General features: G+C 50.1%; 1 protein-coding gene across 4 annotated transcripts; it reads right to left on the reverse strand.

Moving 5' to 3' along the window:
- Positions 1 to 400: 400 nt before the first annotated feature.
- Slc16a5 (solute carrier family 16 member 5) lies at positions 401 to 14,865 on the reverse strand. Of its 4 annotated transcripts, XM_021635452.2 has the most exons (5): positions 14,804 to 14,865; positions 10,829 to 11,078; positions 7,723 to 7,866; positions 3,972 to 4,781; positions 401 to 2,074 (listed from the first exon to the last, which is right to left on the reverse strand). In XM_021635452.2, the coding sequence occupies exons 2-5, from the start codon at positions 11,025 to 11,027 to the stop codon at positions 1,824 to 1,826; spliced, it is 1,404 nt and encodes a 467-aa protein (XP_021491127.1). In that variant the 5' UTR covers positions 11,028 to 11,078; positions 14,804 to 14,865; the 3' UTR covers positions 401 to 1,823. The 4 variants fall into 4 exon arrangements, with proteins under 4 accessions (XP_021491127.1, XP_060242397.1, XP_060242396.1 ...); XM_060386414.1 differs by lacking the exons at positions 10,829 to 11,078; positions 14,804 to 14,865 and adding an exon at positions 9,947 to 10,680; XM_060386413.1 differs by lacking the exons at positions 10,829 to 11,078; positions 14,804 to 14,865 and adding an exon at positions 9,479 to 9,917.
- Between the last annotated feature and the right edge of the window lie 6,344 nt (positions 14,866 to 21,209).

Consider the following 21,209-nt stretch of genomic DNA (forward strand, 5'->3'; position numbering starts at 1 on the left):
GTTTCTATCTTGGTCTGGGTGCTTGCGTACTGAGGCTGCTCCGTGAGAACTCTGTGCCCTTTGGTTTTTGTAAGGAGCCTTTCTTTGCTTGTTGCCCATAGATTAATGCCATTATTACCAATGGGCGAGTGAGATGAACTCTCCCTAGCTGGAGGCTCACAGATAACATCTTTCCTTCAGTCCTTCCCGGAAGTGGGCCAGTTAGCCAGCCCCAACTTTGTTTTCCATTAGAATGGAAAAATAGGTCTCGTCATTTTCCCTTCACAAGCTATGTGGCCAAGCTCAGGTGGCCGAGTTGGGATCAGGAAAGCAGTTAGGAGTTAGACACAGAGGCAGACTTTCTCTCTCTCTCTCTCTACTTTTCAGTCTGAAGGTGACATTAATCTCATACAGGCCAAACTTTTTAAAAAAATCACTTTTATTTTTATTTGTATGTGCGCACTGCCAGAGTGCACACGTGGAGGCCACAGAACAACTTGGGGTAGTGGGACCTCTCCTTCCGCCGTGTGGGTCCCAGGGATCAAACTCAAGTTGTCAGGCTTGACAGCAAGCACCTTTCCACTCAACATCTCCATCTAAAACCAGAGTTAGTGAACACCACTAAGCAAGGGAGCAAACGCGCCCCTGCAGTACTCCCTTTGGCAGTGAGGGGGCACTGGCAACCGCATCTTACAGGAGACAGGATAGTCCTAAAGATGCTTATTCATGCCAGATGGACATGTGGAGGAGGGAGGCTGGCATCAGTCATGAAAATAAAATCATTTTTCCTGATAAGGTTTTCTTGTCAGATCCTGGTTCAGCCTGAACCAACAAACAAGGCCAAGAAGTTCCTGCCAAGCTGGGGGAACTCAGGCCTGTTTTCCTGCTTTATTAATCCCAGAGTTCATGAGCCACTGCAGGGAATGTTTCTGTATATAATTCAAGCAGACTGTTTTCTCATTCCCTGGAGTGCCCTGCTGGGACAAGCCTTAGCTGACGACAGCCAGCCCTGGGTGATGACCTCTGACAGCAGCTCCAGGCCCTGGGCTCAGGCTAGCAGCAGCTGCTGACTTAGCCAGCTTCTGTCTCAGGGTTGATACCCTAGATTGATTCTGGATAAAGGGGAACCTCACAAGGCCAATGGCAGAGCCTACAAGCCCAGTTTTCAGAATGCTCCTTAGGTGGCCTAACCGGCCTTCTTGTCTCCTGGTCAGGCAGAGGTCTGCCTTCCTCTACCTGGATGCAGTGTGGGGTAAAAGAGAAGATCTTGGCTCAGACCGTGGGACTTCTGAGATCCAAGCAGGAGGACCACCCCTTCTAGGACAGCAAAAAAGTTTCCTCTCCTGCTGTCTGCATAGGTATCGGGGCCAGTTCTCCACCCAACAGCCAAACAGCCCCCATGCAGTACTGAGGATGACTTCTCGGCTTGGCTCTCCATCTCTGCCTCTCCTCTGGCTCCAGTCAGCGTGAGGCTCAGCTTTTTGAAGTAGCACCCTTAATCTTCCTGACCTGAGGGGTCAGGGCTGGTCATTTGGGAAGAGAGGAGGAGGAAGTTCTTGGAAGGAAGGAGAATTTTTCAGAATTGTCTCCAGTCCAAGAAGGACAAGGAGAGCTGACATGGGAAGGTTGGATGAGAAGACCCTGAGTGTTAGGTTGTAGGTGTAACCGTGAGGAGCCAGCCCAGGGTAACTCGCCATGACTTCTTCAAACAGGATTCAGACCGTCGTCATCTTAGGGCCCATGGAAGAAAGCCAGGAAGGCCCACTTTTACACTCTACTTCCTGGAAGGAAGGTCCCCCGCTGACCTCAGAGTTCAGAGACAAGTCACATGTGACCTCTGGAACTCAGACATTGGTCACATCCATGTTTGCAGGGCACAGTTTCTTCCTGGCACTGTCCTTGTCTCCTGAAGTAAGACCTTGCATCGGGGTCATCTCTGAAGCTGCATCTTCCACCTTGGCTTTTCCCTCTTGCTTTAGCTGCTTTTTCTCTGCAGCATAGAAGCCCGCAGCCATGAAGAGGGAGGCTGAGATGAGGAAGCAGCTTGACATGTAGAAAACGTAGCTGAAGTTGTTGGTCATGTCCAGCAGCAATCCTGGGGGACAGAGGACAAGTTAAGTCACCACAGAAGCTGTAAAGTCTTCTCCCACTAACTTGTGTATTCAAAGAGGGCAGAGATTTCAGCTATGTCTCCACTCAACAGGAACCTGTGGCTGGCGCCTTGGCCTTGGGGGTGTACAATGGATACATGTGGAGTGAAAGGAGAGGAGAAGACAGCTGGCTTCCGGACTAAGCAGATGTCCTCCCCAGGAGAAAACCTACGAGTGAGACATTTTCCCTTGGTGGCAGAGAAAACAGAGAGAGGAGCTAATGGAATCTAGCCAGAACCCTACTTCAGGCCCTAACCCCCCCCCCCCCCCTTTTCTGGATAATTCTTGGCACTCATTTGCCTGCAGGACTTCCTTGGAAATTGGAACTCACACTTGAGAAAAATGACTCACTGATGCTAGGTGGTGGTGGTGGTGGTGGTGGTGGTGCGCACCTTTAATCCCAGTACTGAGGCAGGTGGATCTTTGTGAGTTGGAAGCCAGCCTGGTCTACAGAGCAAGTTCCAGGAGAGCCAAGGCTACACAGAAAAACCCTGTCTTGAAAAACCAAAAAGAAAGGAAGGAAGGAAGGAAGAGAGAAAGAAAGAAAAAAAGAAAGAAAGAAAGAGAGAAAGAAGACTGAGAGTTGAGCAGGCCTGACCATAGTAGCTACCACAGCATCTGACTGTGACTAACCCCGGCAGCAGCCTCCTCCCACCCATGCTGAAGGTCCCTCGCTCAGCTGTGCGGTAGCCTTCCCCTACAAGTCCCGTCTTACAAATTCTGCTTGTTTCCTAGCATCAACCCCACATCCCTCTTTCCTTCCAAGAACATGGTTTTGACGGGGTGCACCCATTGACTGGTCTGGGTGGACCACACATGCTCTCTTCTGCCTTTTATAGTTGACATTGTAGCTTAGAGAAGAAAAGTGGTTTGCCTGGAACCCACAGGTGGGAAGTGGGAGAGCCAAGATGTCAGTCACAGTAAACACAGGCAGAGCTCTCATCTCGAGTCATGCTCTTTGCTTCTGCGTACTCGGGGATCCTTACAAGGCCATGCCTCTTATCTCCACGCTTGGCTGACAGGAGCGGGGGTCAGGACAGGAAGACGACAGACTCACATATGCCCGGAGGGTGAACCCATTCTCTCTTTCTCTCCTTCCTTCCCCTCCTCCTCCCCCCTCAAAATCTTTTACTTAAGTGTATGAGTATCTTATCTTCATGTATGCATGTGCCACATGTGCACAGTACCCACGGAGGCCAGAAGTGGGCACTGGCTCCTCGGGTGCTAGGAACTGAACTTGGATACTCTGCACGAGCAAAGTGCTCCTAACCGCTGAGGCATCTCTCCAGCCCCTCCCTTAAAATATTTATTTATTTTATGTATAAGATTATTTTGCCTGCATGTATGTAAGTGTACTGTGGAAGCCTGAAGAGGGTGCTGTATTCCCTGGAACTGGAATTATAAACAGTTGTGAACCACCATGTGGGTGTGAGGAATGAACCTGGGTCCTCAGTAAGAGCATCTAGTGCTCTTAACACCCCCCCATCTCTTTCTCTCTGATGGGGAGATTGTACTAGGGTCTCATTTAGCCCAGGTTGGCCTCAGACTTGCTATGTAGCCAAGGATGACCTTGAACTCTTCATCTTCCTGCCTCCATTTCCCAACTGGTAGGATTACAGGCATGTACCACCATGGCTGGCCAAGCCTGCGTTTTTATACCTGGAGGGCCAGGTAAATAAGCCGCTGAGAGAAGGGGAGGATCACAGATTCCAAGTCCCTTGTGACAATGGTAGACTGGGTTCAAATCTGTCCAGATGTCCTCCTTTGCCTTACCACCCTTTGCCCTGCCTAACACAAACCCCACCTGGGCATGCCTGGCTGCCCTCCCCTCCAGGCTCTCACCAGCCAGTGGTGGAGAGACGAGAGAAGCCACACCAGCCAGGACGGTGCTGAGGCCCAGGGCACTGGGGAACCGATCCATCGGGACAACGTCCATGAGCACCTGGAAGATGAGGATGCCGATTCCACACATGGAGAGGCTGTACACCAGGCAATAGCTCAGAAGCACCCGGAAGTCCGCGGACACAGTGCATATTAGATTGGTGAGTCCATTGACGAGGATCGCCACGGTAAACAGGTACTTCCGGGAGGCAGCCAAGCTCTTCCGGCCTGCCAGCAGCGCTGCCGCTGGCCGCAAGAAGATGTTGCAGAAGCCGACGACTGAGGTGAGCATGGCTGCCCAATACTCATCCATCCCATGGTGCATAGCATATGGTACTAGGAAGATATGCGGCAGTGGAAAACCTAGGTGCATACATGTCATACCCACTACATATATGCAGAAGCCCATATTGTGCCAAAGGATGTCAAAGGCCAGGTGGTGCTGGATAGTTGAGACACATGTTGCCAGGCAGCTGCGCGCAGGTGTCTTGGGCGGTAGAGGGGGATCTTCTTTGGGCTCGGGAACCATGTTGGTGGCAACAGGCCTCAGGATGGCTCCACACACACAACAGTGGAGAAAGACGCCGCCGAAGATGAGGAAGGCACCCCTCCAGCCCAGGGTTTCCAGAAGATATCGGGCCAGCAGCGGCCAGAGGGTGACGCCCATGGACATGCCCATGGAGGCCAGTGCATTGGCCAGCGGCCGATGCTGGACAAAATACAAGCCCAGCACTGTGATGCTTGACTGGAAGCTGAAACACATGCCCAGGCCTGTAGTACAAGAGGGGACAGCAGCTCAGCAACAGTCTAGACTTTTCACCTCCGCACGGAGTAGGGGTCTTGGCCTATGTTCTATGTCTGTCTCCTTTGGCCCTAGGACAGACTCACTTCCAGGTTTTCATGATGGAAGGTACCTGACCACCTCCCTGTGGGCATCTCGCCCTGCTCTTCCTCCCAGCCCCCTCTACAAGCACTATAATGACTTTAACTTTTCTTTCTTTCTTCCTCTCTCTCCTTCCTTTCTCTCCTTCCTTCCTTCCTTCCTTCCTTCCTTCCTTCCTTCCTTTCTTCCTTCCTTCCTTCTCTTCCTTTTCTTTTTTGTAGCCAAATATTATTATGGTGAGTGACTTTAATCACAGAACTCAGGAGGCAGAGGCAGGCAGATCTCTATAAGTTCAAGGCCAGCCTGGTCTTCATAGTGAATTCCAGGATGGCCAGGGCTACATAGTGAGAACTTGTCTTAATATTTTTTTTAAGCGCACACTTGTAGTTCCAGCACTTGGGGAGGCAGAGGCAGGCAGATCTCTGTGAGCTGGAGGCCAGCTTGGTCTACAAAGTAAGACCAGGACAGCCAAAGCCACACAGAGAAACCCTGTCTTGAGAAAAAAAAAAAAAGGAAAAGAGTTATTAACTTTATGTGTATGAGTGTTTTGCTTGCATATATGTCTGTGCACCGGGCTGTCCATGGAGCACAGAAGAGGACATAGGATCTTCTGGAACTGGAGTTACAGATAGTTGTGAGCCACTATGTAGGTCCCAGGAACTGAACCCAGGTCCTCTTGCAAGAGTTTTACTCTTAACTGCTGAGTCATCTCTCCAGCCGCGCGCGCGCGCGCGCGCGCGCGCGCGTGTGTGTTCAGTGCCTGCAGAGGTCAGGCACCGGAGCCTCTGGAACTAGAGTGACTGGTGATTATGTAACATGTAAAGTTGGAACCCACTTTACATGGGTTCCGAGAACCAAACTCAGATCCTCTGCAAGAGCACTCCCAGCCATCTTGCCAGCTCTTCACAGTGCACAGTAACTTTTTTTTTTTGAGACAGGGTTTCTCTGTATAGCCTTGGCTGTCCTGGACTCATTTTGTAGACCAGGCTGGCCTCGAATTCACAGTGATCTGCCTGCCTCTGTCTCCCTGAGTCCTGAGATTAGAGGTGTGCGCCACCATGCCCGGCTTCACAGTTAAAACTTCACATTTTAAACGTAAACTTAACACCTCCCAGAGACTTCCTGTCACACTTACAAATTGTCTGCGTGTTTGCAATGCCCTAGAGGACTGTGTGGTTTGGCTTAGGCCTAAGCCCTGGAATCCACCTCAAGCTACTCCTTGTCAATCACTAGGATCAAGCCCTATCCACTCCTCCTCTGGACAACAAGCTGCCCTATGCCTTGTGACCTTTGCCATCATGTCTCCTGCCTGGAGAATGCTCCACTTAGTTGAGACACCACCTCCCCAGAGGGGTCCCCCTGCTTCTGTGCCTTCTGTACCCCACAGTGGTTAGTGCTGGAGAAAAAGCTCCCTACAAAAAGCTCCCACCACCCACTCCCTTGTTCAGTCACTCACCTGCCTGCCCTCTAGGTGGTATTTAGACTTTTTTCTTTTCTGCACTCTGACACTTTTTTCCTAACTCCTCATTTAGCTGTACGTGGGAACAGTGGCCCACCTTTGCCTTCAGTGGTTAATTTCTATTTCTTCCCTTTGGTCTGTCTCCTCAAGCCTCCCACCATCAATTTCACTGTTTTGCATCATTCTTTCCCCTTCTCTACTGGGCCATTCTTTGTGGTGGCAAATGCCTTTAAGCCCTGCACCCAGAAGCCTATGCAGACTCTGAGTCTGAGGCCAGCTTGGCCTACACAGGAAGTTCCAAACCAGCCAGGGATATCTTGCCTGAGAGAGAGAGAAAAAGAGAGAGGCCTTGTCTCAAAACACAATAAGAAGCAAAACAACAAGTAAAAATTCCCAAAAAAGCAGGCAAACAAAAAAATTCTCTTAACATCATAGTTTCTGGTTACTAGTCTGTTTCTCTGCTTCTTTTACACAGGAGCTTCAGATGTATCAGAGGTAGAACACATGTGTAACTCATGTAAGGCTCTGGGTTTAGTTCCTAGCACTAGGAAGGAAAGGTACTAGACATGATGATGCACACCTGTAATCCCAGCACTCAGGAAGCTGAGGCAGAGGGCTTTCGATGAGTTCCAGGCCAGGCTGAAGGATGTAAGTGAGACCCTGTTTTAAGCCCTCCGACAAAAAGAATGAAAGAAGTAGAAAAGTGAATAGAAGAAAGGGAGGGAGAAAAAGATGGAGGGGAGGATGGAAAGAGGCAGAAAAGGAGGGAAGCAGAGGGAGAGAAGTAGACAGGGACAGAAGGGAAAGCTGGGACCCAGACTCCTCGCTCCATACCTGCTCTCTTCCTCCTCTTTCTCCTGGCCCTCCAGGCAGTAGTGGGGATCAAAGAAGGCTAGGCAAGCATTGTGAACCGAGCACATTCTCCATCACTTCTTGTTGCTGCTGAACTGAACTTGTCCCTTCCATACCCTCACCCTTACCTTCTCACAAAGCTCGTTCTCATTAAAGCCTCAGTGCTGAAGGACAAGCATGGGTAAGGTCCATCCCACTGCCCACCACTCTGCAAGCTCAGTACACTTCATCACTCACCTTCATAAAAACTGTTCTGACCATCAGCTTCCGGGGGTTCTTTTTCTTTCCATCTGAACTTTGTCCAAGCTCAAGCCCTCCCTCCTCAGCTGTTACTGGCAACTCTAGGGGGAGTCACCAGCCAGGGATATGCTGACCAGGATGCTCTCACATCCTCAGCCCTGTCCTGTTACACACTCTCAAGTATTTAAGCATTCTTATGTACCTGTCCCTGTCGGGCTTCTCCTCTGGGCTGTAAGCAGTCCCAGCTGCCCTGTCAATGTAGACAGAGTGACAGTTACCTGTGATCAGTCCTGCTGTGAGGAAGAGCTGGTAGAGGGAGCCAGAGAAGGAGCTGGCCACCATGCCCAGGCTGGCCAGTATACCCCCCAGCATCATGGTCACTCGGCAGCCAAAACGTTTCACCAGGACGCTGCACAGGGGTCCTGTAGGCAAGATAAGTAGCAGTGGGTGAGGAGTTCTGGAGCCAGGGCAAGGTAGGGCCTGGAGAGGAGCTCTAGTAGGAACTAGCCAGGAGAGTTCAGACATAACTAAAACCTACTAGCATGGCTCTGGCCGCTACCCTGCCACAGTCTGGCTGTGTGGCCCCAGCAAAAGCTTGATGCTCCTATCTGCCTCAGTTTTCTCCCACACAGAATGAGTGATCAGACCAGATGATGTGTGACTACAATAAGGATGACTTGAGGGCACAGCAAGCCTTTCACTAACCGAAGCTGAGGACAGTTCCATTTGGGATCGTGATCTCTGTGAGCATCACACCCTTGCTTGGGCTTCCCTCCAGAAAGAGCATCCCAGAACAGTTGATCTCAGCAGGCACCTCCAGTCCTCCCTTTCACCTACCCCACCATCTTCTGGAAGACTGAACCCTTTACCTTCCAACCTCATACATTTGACTGGGGTCCTGGACCACTCCACACCTCCTCGCTCTGACCTTTGGAGTGTCCTCTCTCCCTCTCTCACTGGCTCTACCACTGCTCAGTCCTTGCGCCTGGGGCTGGGGATGTAGCTCAGGGATAGAGAGCATGTTCAGCATGTAGGCCGTGGGCTCCATCTTTTGGACAGAGAGACAAAGACAGAAAGGCAGAGACAGAGAGACAGACAGGAAGATATTGATAGAAGAGATAAAGATTGAGATTGGGAGAAAGAATAAAAGAAGAAGAGATACTGTGAGAGTGCGAGAGAGAAACAGAAAGAGAGGCTGGAAGAGGGAGAGTCTGAGAGATACAGAGAGAGGAGATAGAGAGAAAATAAAAGAAAGAAGGAAAGAAGAAAGGGAGGGATGGATAAAGGAAGAAAGAGAGGCAGGGAGGGAGGGAGGAAGGAAGGGAGGGAGAGAGGAAGAAAGGAAGGAAAAAGGAAGTGAGGGAGGAAAGAAGGAAGAGAGGGAGGGAGGGAGGAAAGAAAGGAAGAAGGGAGAAAGGGAGGGAGAAAGGAAAGAAGGAAGGGAGGAAGGAAAGAAGGAAAGGAGGGAGGAAAGGAGGGAGGGACAGAGGTACGGAGGGAGGGGGAGGGAGGGGGAGGGAGGGGGAGACAGAGGGAGGAAGGAAGGAAGGAAGGAGACCTCTAAAGCAACCCAACCTGAAGCTCCCTGAATCCACACTTGTCTCCATGTGCAGAAGGGCCTGTCTCACTCCTAATTGCCCTCTCCCTACCCCTTGCATTCTGGTTTCAAGTAGAAACCAGTCAGATTGGCCAGCTGTTCCGAGATACGCCACAGCCCACACTCATGAGCATCCCACCCCCAGGAAACACATACAGTGGAGTTGCTCCTGGTGACCTTCCCAGAGGGCAGAGAAAGTGTATGCACACACAGCACATGTATGTGCATATTTTGCATATTTGACATATTTGACGGGAGGAAGTGTGGTGTGAGCCAGTGGGACCTGAGAACAACAGAGGGAGAGTAACTGTCTGGAGCCCACATCCAGTCACGCCAACGCTGCCGAGCAGTCTGCTCTTGCCACTGCAGAGTGTAAAGGAGGCTTTGAGTCGGTGTGACTGGCGGCCCACATGTCTTTCCCACTTCTGAGACTTTACCTGACTCGAGAAGGTGACCTTGGGAAGGGCTCTGAGTCATAGATGAGGAGGGAGTGGAGCTGGGGTGTGGATTTTGAGCCACCTGTGCCCTCTGCCTGTCCAGGTGTTCTTGTCTTCTGCTCCCTCCCTCCTCAGGCTCTGCAGGCCTCACTTGCACTTGGCGCTTGCTTTCCCCCACTCTCCAATAGTTCTTGGTGAGCAACAGGCTTAGCACATTTATGTAGATGAGAAGACAGACAGGCAGGAATCTCACACCAACAGAAGCTGGGTGTGTCTGCAACCCGGTAGTGAGCCCAAAGCTGGCTGGTGAGTTGGGGTTTTCCACAGGGCGCCTGGTCTCCAGTCTCTCATCCAGGCCCCTCTTGGCCTGTGTGACAAAGATCTATCCAAGAGTCCCACTGTACTCTCCAGCCTTTTGGCCAAGAGAGGCCACATGTTCTGGGCCAGGCTTGGCTTTTCCTTCCTTACCCTGAGGAGTCAATTCAGGGGGTCATCAGGGAGGTTGACAACCCACCCTTCCCCCAAGTTTCCTTTTGTCCAGTGTGAGGGAAAAGTCATCAGGCTGCTGCTACTAGACAGAGTGGCAGAAAGGGAGCCGCTTGCAGAGCGGGGATCAGCTGAGGTTTCTGTCTATTGCGTCACCCTCACATGCAATAAGGAGAGGTCACTGAACTCAGGACACAAACCTGGAACGTTGATCTTCAGGGTTACTGATGCCACTTGGTGAGGTTGGAGAGAAAAGGGGAAGGTGGAGCCTGCTTTCTCTCTAAGCACCAGATTTCTGTTGGGGAGCCCTCAGGGAGAGATGGTGCTTTTGCTGTGCCTCCTCTTTCTGGCTTGTCTTTTCCTATTCTGAAACCACAGTGAAGATCTCTAATATACTAATAATTCCCAGCCCCATCTATTTCCTAGCTCCTGCTAGTTCTAGGACTCCTGAGGTCTCTCCGACCATGTCACGTGGTAGCTGGACAGGATGTGGGTTCATATCTCCTTACTGTAGGGTTAGAAAGGTCCTGGGAGATTGCCCAGCCTGGGTCTGCTGGTCCCAGTACCAGCTGTCACTCAGCCTGTCATTGAATTGCTTCCGCTCCAGGTCAGGTACCAGGAGGACTCTGGAATCATGGACTGGCTTTTTGCCTCAGTTTCCCCTCTGCTCTCCTACTCCTGCTGCAGCCTGGCCTTCTGGGGACCAGATCAGTGCAGCTGGATTCTGGCCAGGTGGGCCAAACCCTGCTCAGATCAAGTAAATCTCAGGAATGCATCCAGGAGGGGAAGCCTGTGGCCTCAGAAAGAGGCCAGCCCCCAGCCCCCAACAGACCCTTCTTCCCTCCCCCTCTTCAAACTGCTCACCCCCAGTGTGGAGCATGGCCACCATGAGGGCGGGAAACCATGAGGTCTCACTGTTGCTGGCCTGGAAGTCGCGCTGCAGATCAGTGAAGAAGACCCCCATGCATGAAGGGAAGGCCACGGTGAGGCCCTGGGCCACCAGGGATGCCAGCAGGACTACCCAGGCCCATCTGCCATCTGCTTGTTCCAAGGCCTGGGGCATTCTCAGCTACTAGTATTGCCACAAGCGTTGCTGCCAGTTTGTGACCACAGCCTGGAAGAGGAGAGAACAGAGCCTGTGGTTGGCAGGCTGCCAGCCCTCCTCCAGCCCACCTGCCACCCTGCCTGGGTGACTGAAACTGCTTCTACCTTAAGCTCTGGCCCCAAGTATCAGGGAGGGCACCGCCCCCTGGGAGGTGACAGGAGGCCTTTGCATTGGCCTTGGCATTTCCTTTCACCCACTTTCCAGCCTGTCTGGAGGTGGCAGGAAAACAGCAGGGGTGGGGCAGGCAGTGACCAATGGCACAGGTAGGTCGGCGGAATTCTCTCTAGCTGTACATCACCCGATGACTCCCAGATAGTACCTTCTAAGCCACTTGATAACTGTTTCAGGACAAGTGGACCACGGCCAGTAAAGTCCTGGCATCTCCCAAAGTGGATATGGACCCGTTTCCAGACCTCCATAACTGAGCTACCTGCGTACTGGCACCAACTTTCACAGCACCGAGAGATCAATCTAAGTTCGCCACCAGCAGGGAAGCTGGGGCAGAGGGCACACAGCACAGCCAAGCTGTGTGCACAGTTGAAGTGTGCACAGAGAGTCCTTTGAAACCACTTTACAACACTCTTTTTAACAAGGCGTTGAAGATCAATAGTGGAGCTCCACAGCTTTGCTGAATCCTGTCACCTGCCAGGGCCTTTTCTGAGCACCTCCACAAGCTTACACGTGTGTAGAGCAAGGCGCAGGTACATATCTAGTCACACACTGGCGTACAGACTCATGTGAAAGCACACACAGACACATACCTCACTGATGCACACACACACACACACACACACACACACACACACAATCTACACTCTTCCCCTCTTCAATTGCACAGAATATATACAGATACAGCCAGGCCCATCTCAGCTTCCTATCACCACCAGGCATACATAACCACTCATGACCGAAGCCTCAGCAGTTTCAAGGCCCCCACCCCAAAGCCACATTCCTTTTCCATCTCTCTGGCTCCCTGGTCTCCTCACTCCCTTCAGACTCTGGGTGGGAGGCAGGCGGTGAGGGAAAAAGGCCTTTGTCTGGGTTTAGCCAACAGACTCTGTCAGCGTTACCTCTTTACTTTCAGAACTTCAGAAATGTGAAGCTACTTCTCTTTCTCTCCCTCTATTGCCTTCACTCTGTCCATCCCATTTTTCTTTTCTTTTCTTTTTTTTTTTTTTTTTTTTTCAGTTGGGGTCTGGCTACGTTGCCCAAACTAGTATGGCATTCCTACCCACTCTTGATCCTTCCATCGCAGCCTCCTGCACCATGGAGTGACAGCTGGCCCCCCAGAGTTTTAAAACAGCGCTACACAGAGAAGCAGACCATGCCCTGCTCCTGCTTCTCTGTTTTGCCTGGCAGCATGAGGCTCCAGGCATAGCACTGGCACCCCCACACAGTTAAAAAGAATGCCAAGGTGGAATGAGTCAGCTCCCCTGCTCAGAATGGGCGTCTGTGTATGCCCTTGTTTTGGTCTCTTAATCAAACTTATTTTTATTTTGTGTGTATGAAGTGTTTGCCTACGTGTGTGTCTACATACCACTTGCATGCCTGATGTCCTTGAAGGCTGGAAGAGGATGTAGGAACCCCTGAAACCAGACTTACAGGTGGTTGTGTGGCACCATGTGGCTGCTGGGGGTGAACCTGGGCCCTCCGAAAAAGCACTCCAAGCCTCCTTCTTTTCTTTCTTTTCTTTTTCTTCCTTCCTTCCTTCCTTCCTTCCTTCCTTCCTTCCTTCCTTCCTTCCTTCCTTCCTTCCTTCCTTCCTTTCTTTCTTTCTTTCTTTCTTTCTTTCTTTCTTTCTTTCTTTCCTTTCTCTGCCCAAGAGATTGCTGGGTGACAATTCTAACTGTCCATGACTTAAGCTCAGCCTGTTACCTTTCCCCCGACAACTATTTCCATGCTTGAGTGTGTGTGTGTGTGTGTGTGTGTATGTTTGTGTGGTGTGTATGTATGCGTGTGTGTGTGTGTATGTATGCATGTATGTGTGTGTGTATGCATGTATGTGTGTGTGTATGTGGGTGTATGTGGTGTGTGTCTGAGTGTAGGGTAGGGTGGGGCGCTCTGCCTTTCTGTGTCCTGTCAGTGGCTGACTCAGCACCTGATTGCTAGCAATAACCCCTTATTATAATGGCTCAAGGAAATCATTAAATCTTGCAGCCTGCTCACCTCTTCTCAACGCCTCCTGTGACCTGTGTGTTATGTGAAGTATGACGTACAATTTGAGTCTTTTTTTAAGTAGGTGCATATACGCATGCGTGAAGCTGTCCGTGGAGATCAGAGACATTGGTTTCCTGGGAGCTTGAGTTATAGATAATTGTAGCTGCCTGACGTGGGTTCTAGGAACTATTCAGTTCTCCAAAAGAGCAGAAAATGATCTTAACTATTGAGTCATCTCTTCAGCCCCTAACCTGAGTCTTTTAATTTTTGTTTGTTGTTTTGTTTTTGTTTTTCAAGACAGGTTTTTTTTGTGTAGCCCTGGTTGTCCTGGAACTCACTCTGTAGAGCAGGTTGGCCTTGAACTCAGAGATCCACCTGCTTCTGCCACCCGAGTGTGGGGATTGAAGGTGTGAGCCACGACTGCCTAACTTGAGTCTGATAGATATCAATAGACTGGAATGGATTGGGGACATGGCTCAGAGGGTAATAGTATTTGTCAAGCAAGCCTGATGACCTGAAGTGGGATTCCTCAGAAGCCACATAAAAAGCTAAATAGATGAATGTTGGGCCTGTGAGATGGGTAAAGACACTTGCGGCCCATGCCAATGACTTCAGTCTCCTGGAACCCATATGGAAGAAGGAGAGAACAGAGAACAAACTATCGAAAGTTGTCTCTGCTATGTATATATGCAAATAAATAAATGTAATTAAAAACAAAAGCTGACAGCACACATCTGTAATCCCAGCATTCAAGCTGTGGCTAGATATGAGACAGAGGCAGGAGGATTACCCAGAAGCAGAAGCTTGGGGAGAAGCAGCAGAAATGACAAGAGAGATCCTGCTGCAAAATAAAATGGGAGAGCAAGGACTGCCTCCTTAAAGTTGTCTTACGACACCCACCTGACTGCTGAGATATACGTGTGGGTCCTCATGACACTTCAAAAATTATAGTGTAATGAAGAGCTTACAGTTGGTGTGGTGTAGACCCCAGATGACACCAGGGGTAAAGTCAATGGCACTGGCACTGCTTGTGGATCTGTTGATAGTTCATTCTGACAATGTGGAAAGACACAAACACATTGGTCTACGTTAATGGCCCAGTGGCTCATGATTAGCCTAAACTGGATCTACCCTAAGCTGTTTTCTTCCAGCCGCAAACCTCCTCCCTACACAGAGGACCCCAAGGGCTCTGCTGAGACGGGTATCCCAGCCGTCCGATTCCTGAGTGAGTGAGTGAGTGAGTGTGTGAGCCTGTGTGCAGGATGACCAAATCTCTGGCTTCCTCTTTCTGCCCCTGCATGGGACATTTAGCGCCAGCAGTGTCCCTGGTTCATCTTTTTCTTGGCCTTCCCCAAGCCACCAGAGATGGGAGAACCTCAGACGGCCACTGCTTCAGGAAACTGGTTCTGGCCTCTCCCAGTTCTGTTCTTACAGCCAATGGAAAAGCCATGGGTGCTTCTGGATCATTTCTTCCCCGAAGGCCAACATCTCCTCAATGCACCCAGCCCTCAAGCCTTCGTTTGAGCTCTTCCCCTGTTTACAAGCCTTCCTCGCTTCCTCCGGCCCTCCCCAGTTACCTCTCCTCAGTGATGTGTTCCTGTACCTCCTTGGTCTTCTTTGGCCAGTCCTCTAGGTAGAGAAAAATCTCTTCTAGTGCCCTTCGCATGCGTGCACAGCCTTATTGAGGGACTTTGCACAGGTGCCTGTGACCTTTACCCTGTTCTCCATTGGGTTGTCTCTCCCTGGCATTCCTTTTCTCTGGGCCTTAGACAATCTGTGCTCCAGTGGCTGATAACCTCCAGGTCAGTAAGAGCCAGGATCTCTGCTCTGTGCACATAGGATCCTTGTGTGTGAGCTCTGAGGACCCCCAGTGTTCTCTGGAGCCATTGCCACCCTTTGCAAATTCATCCTTTTGTAGAAGAGCCACCTCCTCCCCTCCTCCCAGAACTTCAGGGTCACACAAGGTTGTGCAGTTGTGTGGAGTTGATTCTTCAGTCCCCTCTCTGTCCCTCTGGTCCCCTTTAAGGAGCTTGGTTGTTCCCATTCCGAAGTTCTTAGCTGAAGAGACATCTCATCGTTTTTTTTTTTCTTTTTTAAAAATTTATTTATTTTTATTTTATGTGCATTGGTGTTTTACCTGCATGTGTGCCTGAGTGAGGGTGTCAGGTCTCCTGGAATAGGGGTTACAGACAGTTGTGAGTTGCCATGTGGATGCTGGGAAATTGAACCCAAATTGTCTGGAAGAGCATCCTTTGGAAGAGCAATCAGTGCTCTTAACTGCAAAGCCATCTCCCCAGCCACCCTCATCAGTTTCTCAAGCTTTAGTTCAGCCAGCACTATTAGGAGGCCACCTTGCTCACTACCCGAGGCTAGCCCCTCTTCTCATTTATACTCTTTAGTAGTGGTCTCGGGCTGGCTAGATGGCTCAGGAGGAGAAGGCCCTTACTGCACAAACCTGAACATGTGAGTTCCATCCCCAGTGCCTCTGAGGGAAGGGGAAACCTGACTCCTGAAAGTTGTCGTCTGGCTACCACCCTCACGCCGTGGACACCTCCATGTACCCTCCCTGAATAATAACAATCAATAAAATAAAATAAAATTGAAATAAAAATAACAATCTTTACACTAACTGGAAAGGGCCATTCTCTCACTTTGTAACTCCTCTTCACCCTCCCATCCTTATGTAAACTTGGGACAGGGGCCTGTTTCGTCCCCACACCTCCAGCACCTAGAGGAGCACAAAGGCTGAGCACAAAGATGGCATTAATGTGGCTCACCTGTGTTTCCCGGGGGACAAAGAGCCCAAGATCAAAGATGATCTGGTTTTCTTTCGTGTTGAAAGCCACAGATCATAGACACTCTCTGGTGACTGCTCGGGAGATGGAAGAAACAGAATCAAGACACTTCTTTCTCACTTTCTCTAAGTGGGGATAGGGTTGAACTGTCGGCATCAGCTCTCAGGGATGCCTGAGACTCGCCCCAGGGATGTCAGAGCCAAGCCAAAAGGGATTTCAGATTCCCCAGGGACTGGAGTTACAGGAGGCTGTGAGCCTTCGTGGGGGTGCTGAACCGTGAACCTGGGTCCTCTAGAAGAGCAGCCATTGCTCTTAAGCTCTGAGTCGTCTCTCCAGACCCAAGCCTCCCCATTTGTTTTCATGTTTGTATGCAAGTTTTTCATGTGTGAGTGCACCCTGCGTTGGGTGCACCTGCACCTGTGCACATGTGCTGTGGAGGCCCCAGGGTGAGGTTGGAATCCTGGCTCTTCAACCGTATTCACTGGGGCAGGCTCTCTTTGTCAAACCCAGAGCTAACTGACAAGACTAGTCCAGATAGCCTAGGAGATACTTGGCCCCTGCTTTCTGAGGCTGGAATTACAGAAGGGCCACCAGGACAACCTGGTATTTACCCGGGTCTCTGGGGATTTGAACTGTGGTCTTCACACTTGCTCAGAGACACTTTACCCACTGAGCCATCTCCCATCTTCATCTCCTCCTCCATCAGTCTGCACCTCAGGGCGGTGCTGGGCAGGAGATGAGAGGCAGAGTCCTCTTGCCTCTGTGCTGGCATTCAGTAAAGCCAAAAGCTGCTTTGGGAAATGGGATGCCCCAGGCAAGGCCCAGGCCCAAGCCACTGTTTCACACAATATGGCTGTCACTTAGAACAGAGCAAACGTGGCTCTCCACATACACAATGTCAGGGCCTTCTCTCTTTCTGGCCTATCCTGCTGTTCCACTAGGATGGGGTTTCTATTGCATATTCTTGCCTGGTCAGAATTCCCACAGTGTACAGTTCTGCAGTCTTAGGCAGGCCTGGCCTTGCTATTTATCCTCAGAGGTCAAGGTTCTTTGGAGAACCCTTTCCTCAAAGTACAGTCCTCAGGTACCCCAGGCTTTGGAAGCCAGGCCTAGGAGAAGGCTTTCCTCGCTCTTTGCCCCCATTGAAGCCTCCACAGTCAGGAAAGGACCCACCAGCAGGGCCACTGCATTTATCTAATTAGAGATGGGCACTTTCTACGAGGTAGGAGGGTTACTTGGAAGCAAAGGCTGCAACCTGCCTAGTCATCCTGTCCAAAGGAACGCCTAAGGAGGCTAGAGGCTGTTCCACTCCCTCTAAGCCTATGGCCAGTTGCCCCACCCTCCTGCTACGGGGACACTGAGTTACTTGGAGGGTGAGGCGAGGTTGAACAGTGAGTCCTTTGGTGGGTGAGGCAGAGACATGTGGAGAATCATGGCGGGGTGGGGGGATGGGCAGTGAGTTGTAATGAATGGAAGCCATCTTCCAACCTCTCCAGGAAGTTCAGGTGGGATTTCTGAAGGAGATTTGGTCTCATAGGGATTTTGGGAGCAACTTGCCAGGAACCTTGGTAACTTTGATTGTGCAAAGTCAGGATTCAGGTAATTTGCACATCACTATAATTTGCATACTCCAGAGACACATTTTCTGACTTCCATAGATCTCTCTTCCAGCTTCAGGGCCCAAGGAATTGGAGTGGGAAAGCCCTAAAGAGACTTCTCCTCTGGGCTGGTAAGATGGCTTCTCAGGTAAAAGGTGCTGTTAAGAATGATGCTCTGAATTCAATTCTTAAGTCTGATGTGATGGGAAGAGAGAATCAGTTCCCCAAAGTAGTGCTCTAACCTACCCAAGCTGCTCTGCCAGAACACTCAAATTTGGTTCCCAGCACCCACACTGGGCAGCTCACGACCACCTATAACTCCAGCTCCAAAACATCTGGCATCCTCTTCTGGCTTCCTCAGGCACAGACAAATGCATCCAAAGTTGACCTCTGGTCTCCACATGTTTGAGTACATATGTACATCGCACTCACATACACATAAACACACACAAACGTGAGCATTTACACGAATTACTCAATTAATTAATCAAACAAAACTCACAAGCATAAAGAACTTTCTCAACTCGATAGTAGAAAAACAAGTAAATCCACAAAAATACAGATGTGGTGGCACACTCCTAGCTCTTCACACCAGCAGGTAGCTCCCCTCCGAATGGGAGTCACTGTCCTTATGCAGATTGCAAGGATCTCTTACTTAGAGGTTACCTTTAGGCTCATGCTTCTTCTTCTTTTTTTTTTTTTTTCCTAACATTCCCTAAGCTAGTGTTAGTACCCATCTTTAATTGCGAGAACTCTCACATGAGGAGATTTGGTTTGCTCTGGGGTCCTTCAGGAACATGGTTAGGAGGAAGAGATGGGACCCAGAGAGATTTTTCCCAAGGATTTTAGTCCCATAGAAGAGATAGTGTAGGCAGCACTTACTGTAAATGTCAAACAGCTTCCTCAGGCTCTCTCTGTCCTCTGGGGAGCCCTACCCTAAACTTTGACCTCCTCTTAATCAAGATGAAGCAGATAGATTTCTGGACACCCTCCTTCCTATCCTGAACTAAGATGGGGTTAAGGGTCCCAGCAGGCTAGGGCATGATCAGTGTGGCTTCGGCTCCAGAGCCAGGATTCTCAGCCTTGCCCAGACCTCCTGTCACCTTGTCTCCCGAGAGTACAGGTCTGAGCACACAGCCTACTCACAGAGTCAGGTTGATAACATCAGTGGCAGTTGTATGTGAGGGCTGGTGACTGTGGGCCCACAGCCCCTGTCACTCACCTAGCTTGTTCAGAGTGAGGAGGTTCCTGCTCAGGATGAGGACTCTCCAGAAACTGAAGTAACTAGCACATTTATTAAGCGTGGGCCTGTAGTCCCAGGACTTGGGATGCTGAGGCAGGAGAATTTTGAGTTTGGGGCCTATACAGCAGGCCCTTCTCTTTCTCTCCTTTTTCTCTGCCTCTGGAGTGCTAGTATCAAAGGCATGCTCCCCCATCACCCGGCTGGTCCACTGGCAGAAAAAAGACAGCGACTAGTAATGACATCAATAGTAATTGATAGCACACTTACCAAAACACCAAAATGACATCATTGTAGCTGATGGTTGGTTTCCCAGAAAACTGGACCTCTGTGTACACATGGTTTCTTCCTATCTATGGGATAATTTGCTTCCATGATCTTCCCCTTTACCTAGCTAGCCTGCAGGTGTCAGCTTCAAAGCCTTTTCCTCCAAACTGAGGCATCCACCTGCCATCTGCTGGGTGCCTCCCATTAAACCCCACAAGAGTTGGCAGTTTCCCAAGCACTTAGCAAGTCCTGGGGCTCAGGGCAATAAAAACTACTAAGGACCAGGAACAAAGGCTAGGGACATTCTGGCTCATGGGTGGGGGAGGGAATGGCGTTCTGTCTCCTCAGGTTGCTGATGGATTGATTCTTGGGTCTTAACACTCTAAAACTAGGACCTGACATCCTTTGAAAATGTTTCAGTTACCTGAAAACTGCAGGTGGGCTCCTTGTCTCTATGCTGGTTGCCCCAGCTCTGACTGTGACTCTGTGATGCTCCTGGTGCGTCCGACGAGCCCTCTACGACCGGCCGCTCCTCCCTTCTGCACCTGTCCCAGGGAACAATTCCCTTGTTTTTTCCCACAGAGTTAATGGGGCCCCTCCTATCAAACTTCTGTTTGCATGGCAGCCACTTTAACTTTTAGAAATTACATTTATTGGGGACAGAGAGATAACTTAGAGGTTGAGAGTGTTCGCTGCTCTTACAGAGAACCCGAGTTTGGTTCTTAGCACCCTCATTGGTGGCCCACAACCACCTGTAACTCTAGCTCCTGGGGATCAGACACCCTTGTCTGGCCTCCACAGGCACTGAACTTACATGGCACACACACACACACACACAAACTTGGAACCCATGGGAAGTCAGACAATGAGAAGAGAGAAAGCAAAATAAAGGTAGTAGAAGGTACCCCAAACTTTAATGAGGAAGGTTAAAAATCCATGGCTCACCACGTGGTGGAGGTCTTCACTAACGGTAGGAAGACTCGGCAGCTGGGCTTGGGGAAGCCACTCAGACAGGAAAGATCTTTTCACAGACAGATATGTGAGATTGTGGAATAGGGGGTTGGTAGACTCAGCCTGAGTGAGCAGAAACAAAGAAATTGGGTAATAGAACCACCCATCCCCTTCTTGAGACAAAGGTTGTAAAAACTCAGGCAATATATATGAAGAAAACAAATTCACTGAGGTAGTTTATTGAAGGCTGAGGTCCCCATGTGTGTCAGGGACTGGAAGATACCAGCAGAATAGGCAGTGTGCAATACTCAGTTACCTGGGTCAGATAGGACTGTGCTCACATGAAGATTAAGCAAAAAAGGCACACGCCTTTAATCCCAGCACAGGGGAGGCCAGGCAGGCGGATCTCTGTGAGTTTGATGCCAGCCTGGTCTACAAAGTGAGCCCAGGCCAGCCAGGGCTACACAGAGAAACTCTGTCTCTCTGTCTCAAGAAAACAAAAACAAATCCAAGTAAATTCAGGTAATTCAGGGGCTGCAGAGATGGCTCAGGGTTTAAGAGCACTGGCTGATCTTTTGAAGGGCTTGGGTTCAAGTTACCAGCTCCCATGGTGTCCACAACTGTCTGCTACCCCAGTTCCAGATGATCCAATGACCTCTTCTGGCCTTCACAGTTAATACACGCATGTGGCACACATACACACAGGCAGGCAAAACACTCATACACATTAAATCTAAAACCATTTTTAAAATTAGTTGAGCGGAGTGATGGCTATTCTTGGTTGTCCACTTGACCACATCTGGAATTAGCTAACGTCCGAAAACGAAGGGCACACCTGTGAGGAATTCTTTTGCTTAATTTGAAGTAGGAAGGACCACTTCTACTCTGGATCATTGGGGTAGGAAGACACATCTTTCATCTGGATCTTTTGAGAAGAAACACATCTTTAGCCCAGGCCACACCCTCTGCTGGAAGCCTGTATAAGGCCATGGAAGAAGGAAGCTTTTGCTGATTGCCTGCTTGCCCTTGCTTTGCTAGCAAGTCCATTCCTTCACTGGCATTTGAGCAGTGGTTCTCAACCTGCGGTCTCGACCCACCTGGGGATCACATATCAGATATCCTGAATATCAGA

Source organism: Meriones unguiculatus, chromosome 7 (genome assembly GCF_030254825.1).
Source record: "Meriones unguiculatus strain TT.TT164.6M chromosome 7, Bangor_MerUng_6.1, whole genome shotgun sequence".
NCBI lineage: Eukaryota > Metazoa > Chordata > Mammalia > Rodentia > Muridae > Meriones > Meriones unguiculatus.

Coding starts and splice junctions, on each gene's coding strand:
- Slc16a5 (XM_021635452.2), bottom strand. CDS start 11,027: ATGCCCCAGGCCTTGGAACAAGCAGATGGCAGATGGGCCTGGGTAGTC. Junction 7,867..10,828: donor GGCCATGCTCCACACTGGGG/GTGAGCAGTTTG, acceptor TCTTGCCTACAG/GACCCCTGTGCAGCGTCCTG. Junction 2,075..3,971: donor CGTCTCTCCACCACTGGCTG/GTGAGAGCCTGG, acceptor TCTGTCCCCCAG/GATTGCTGCTGGACATGACC.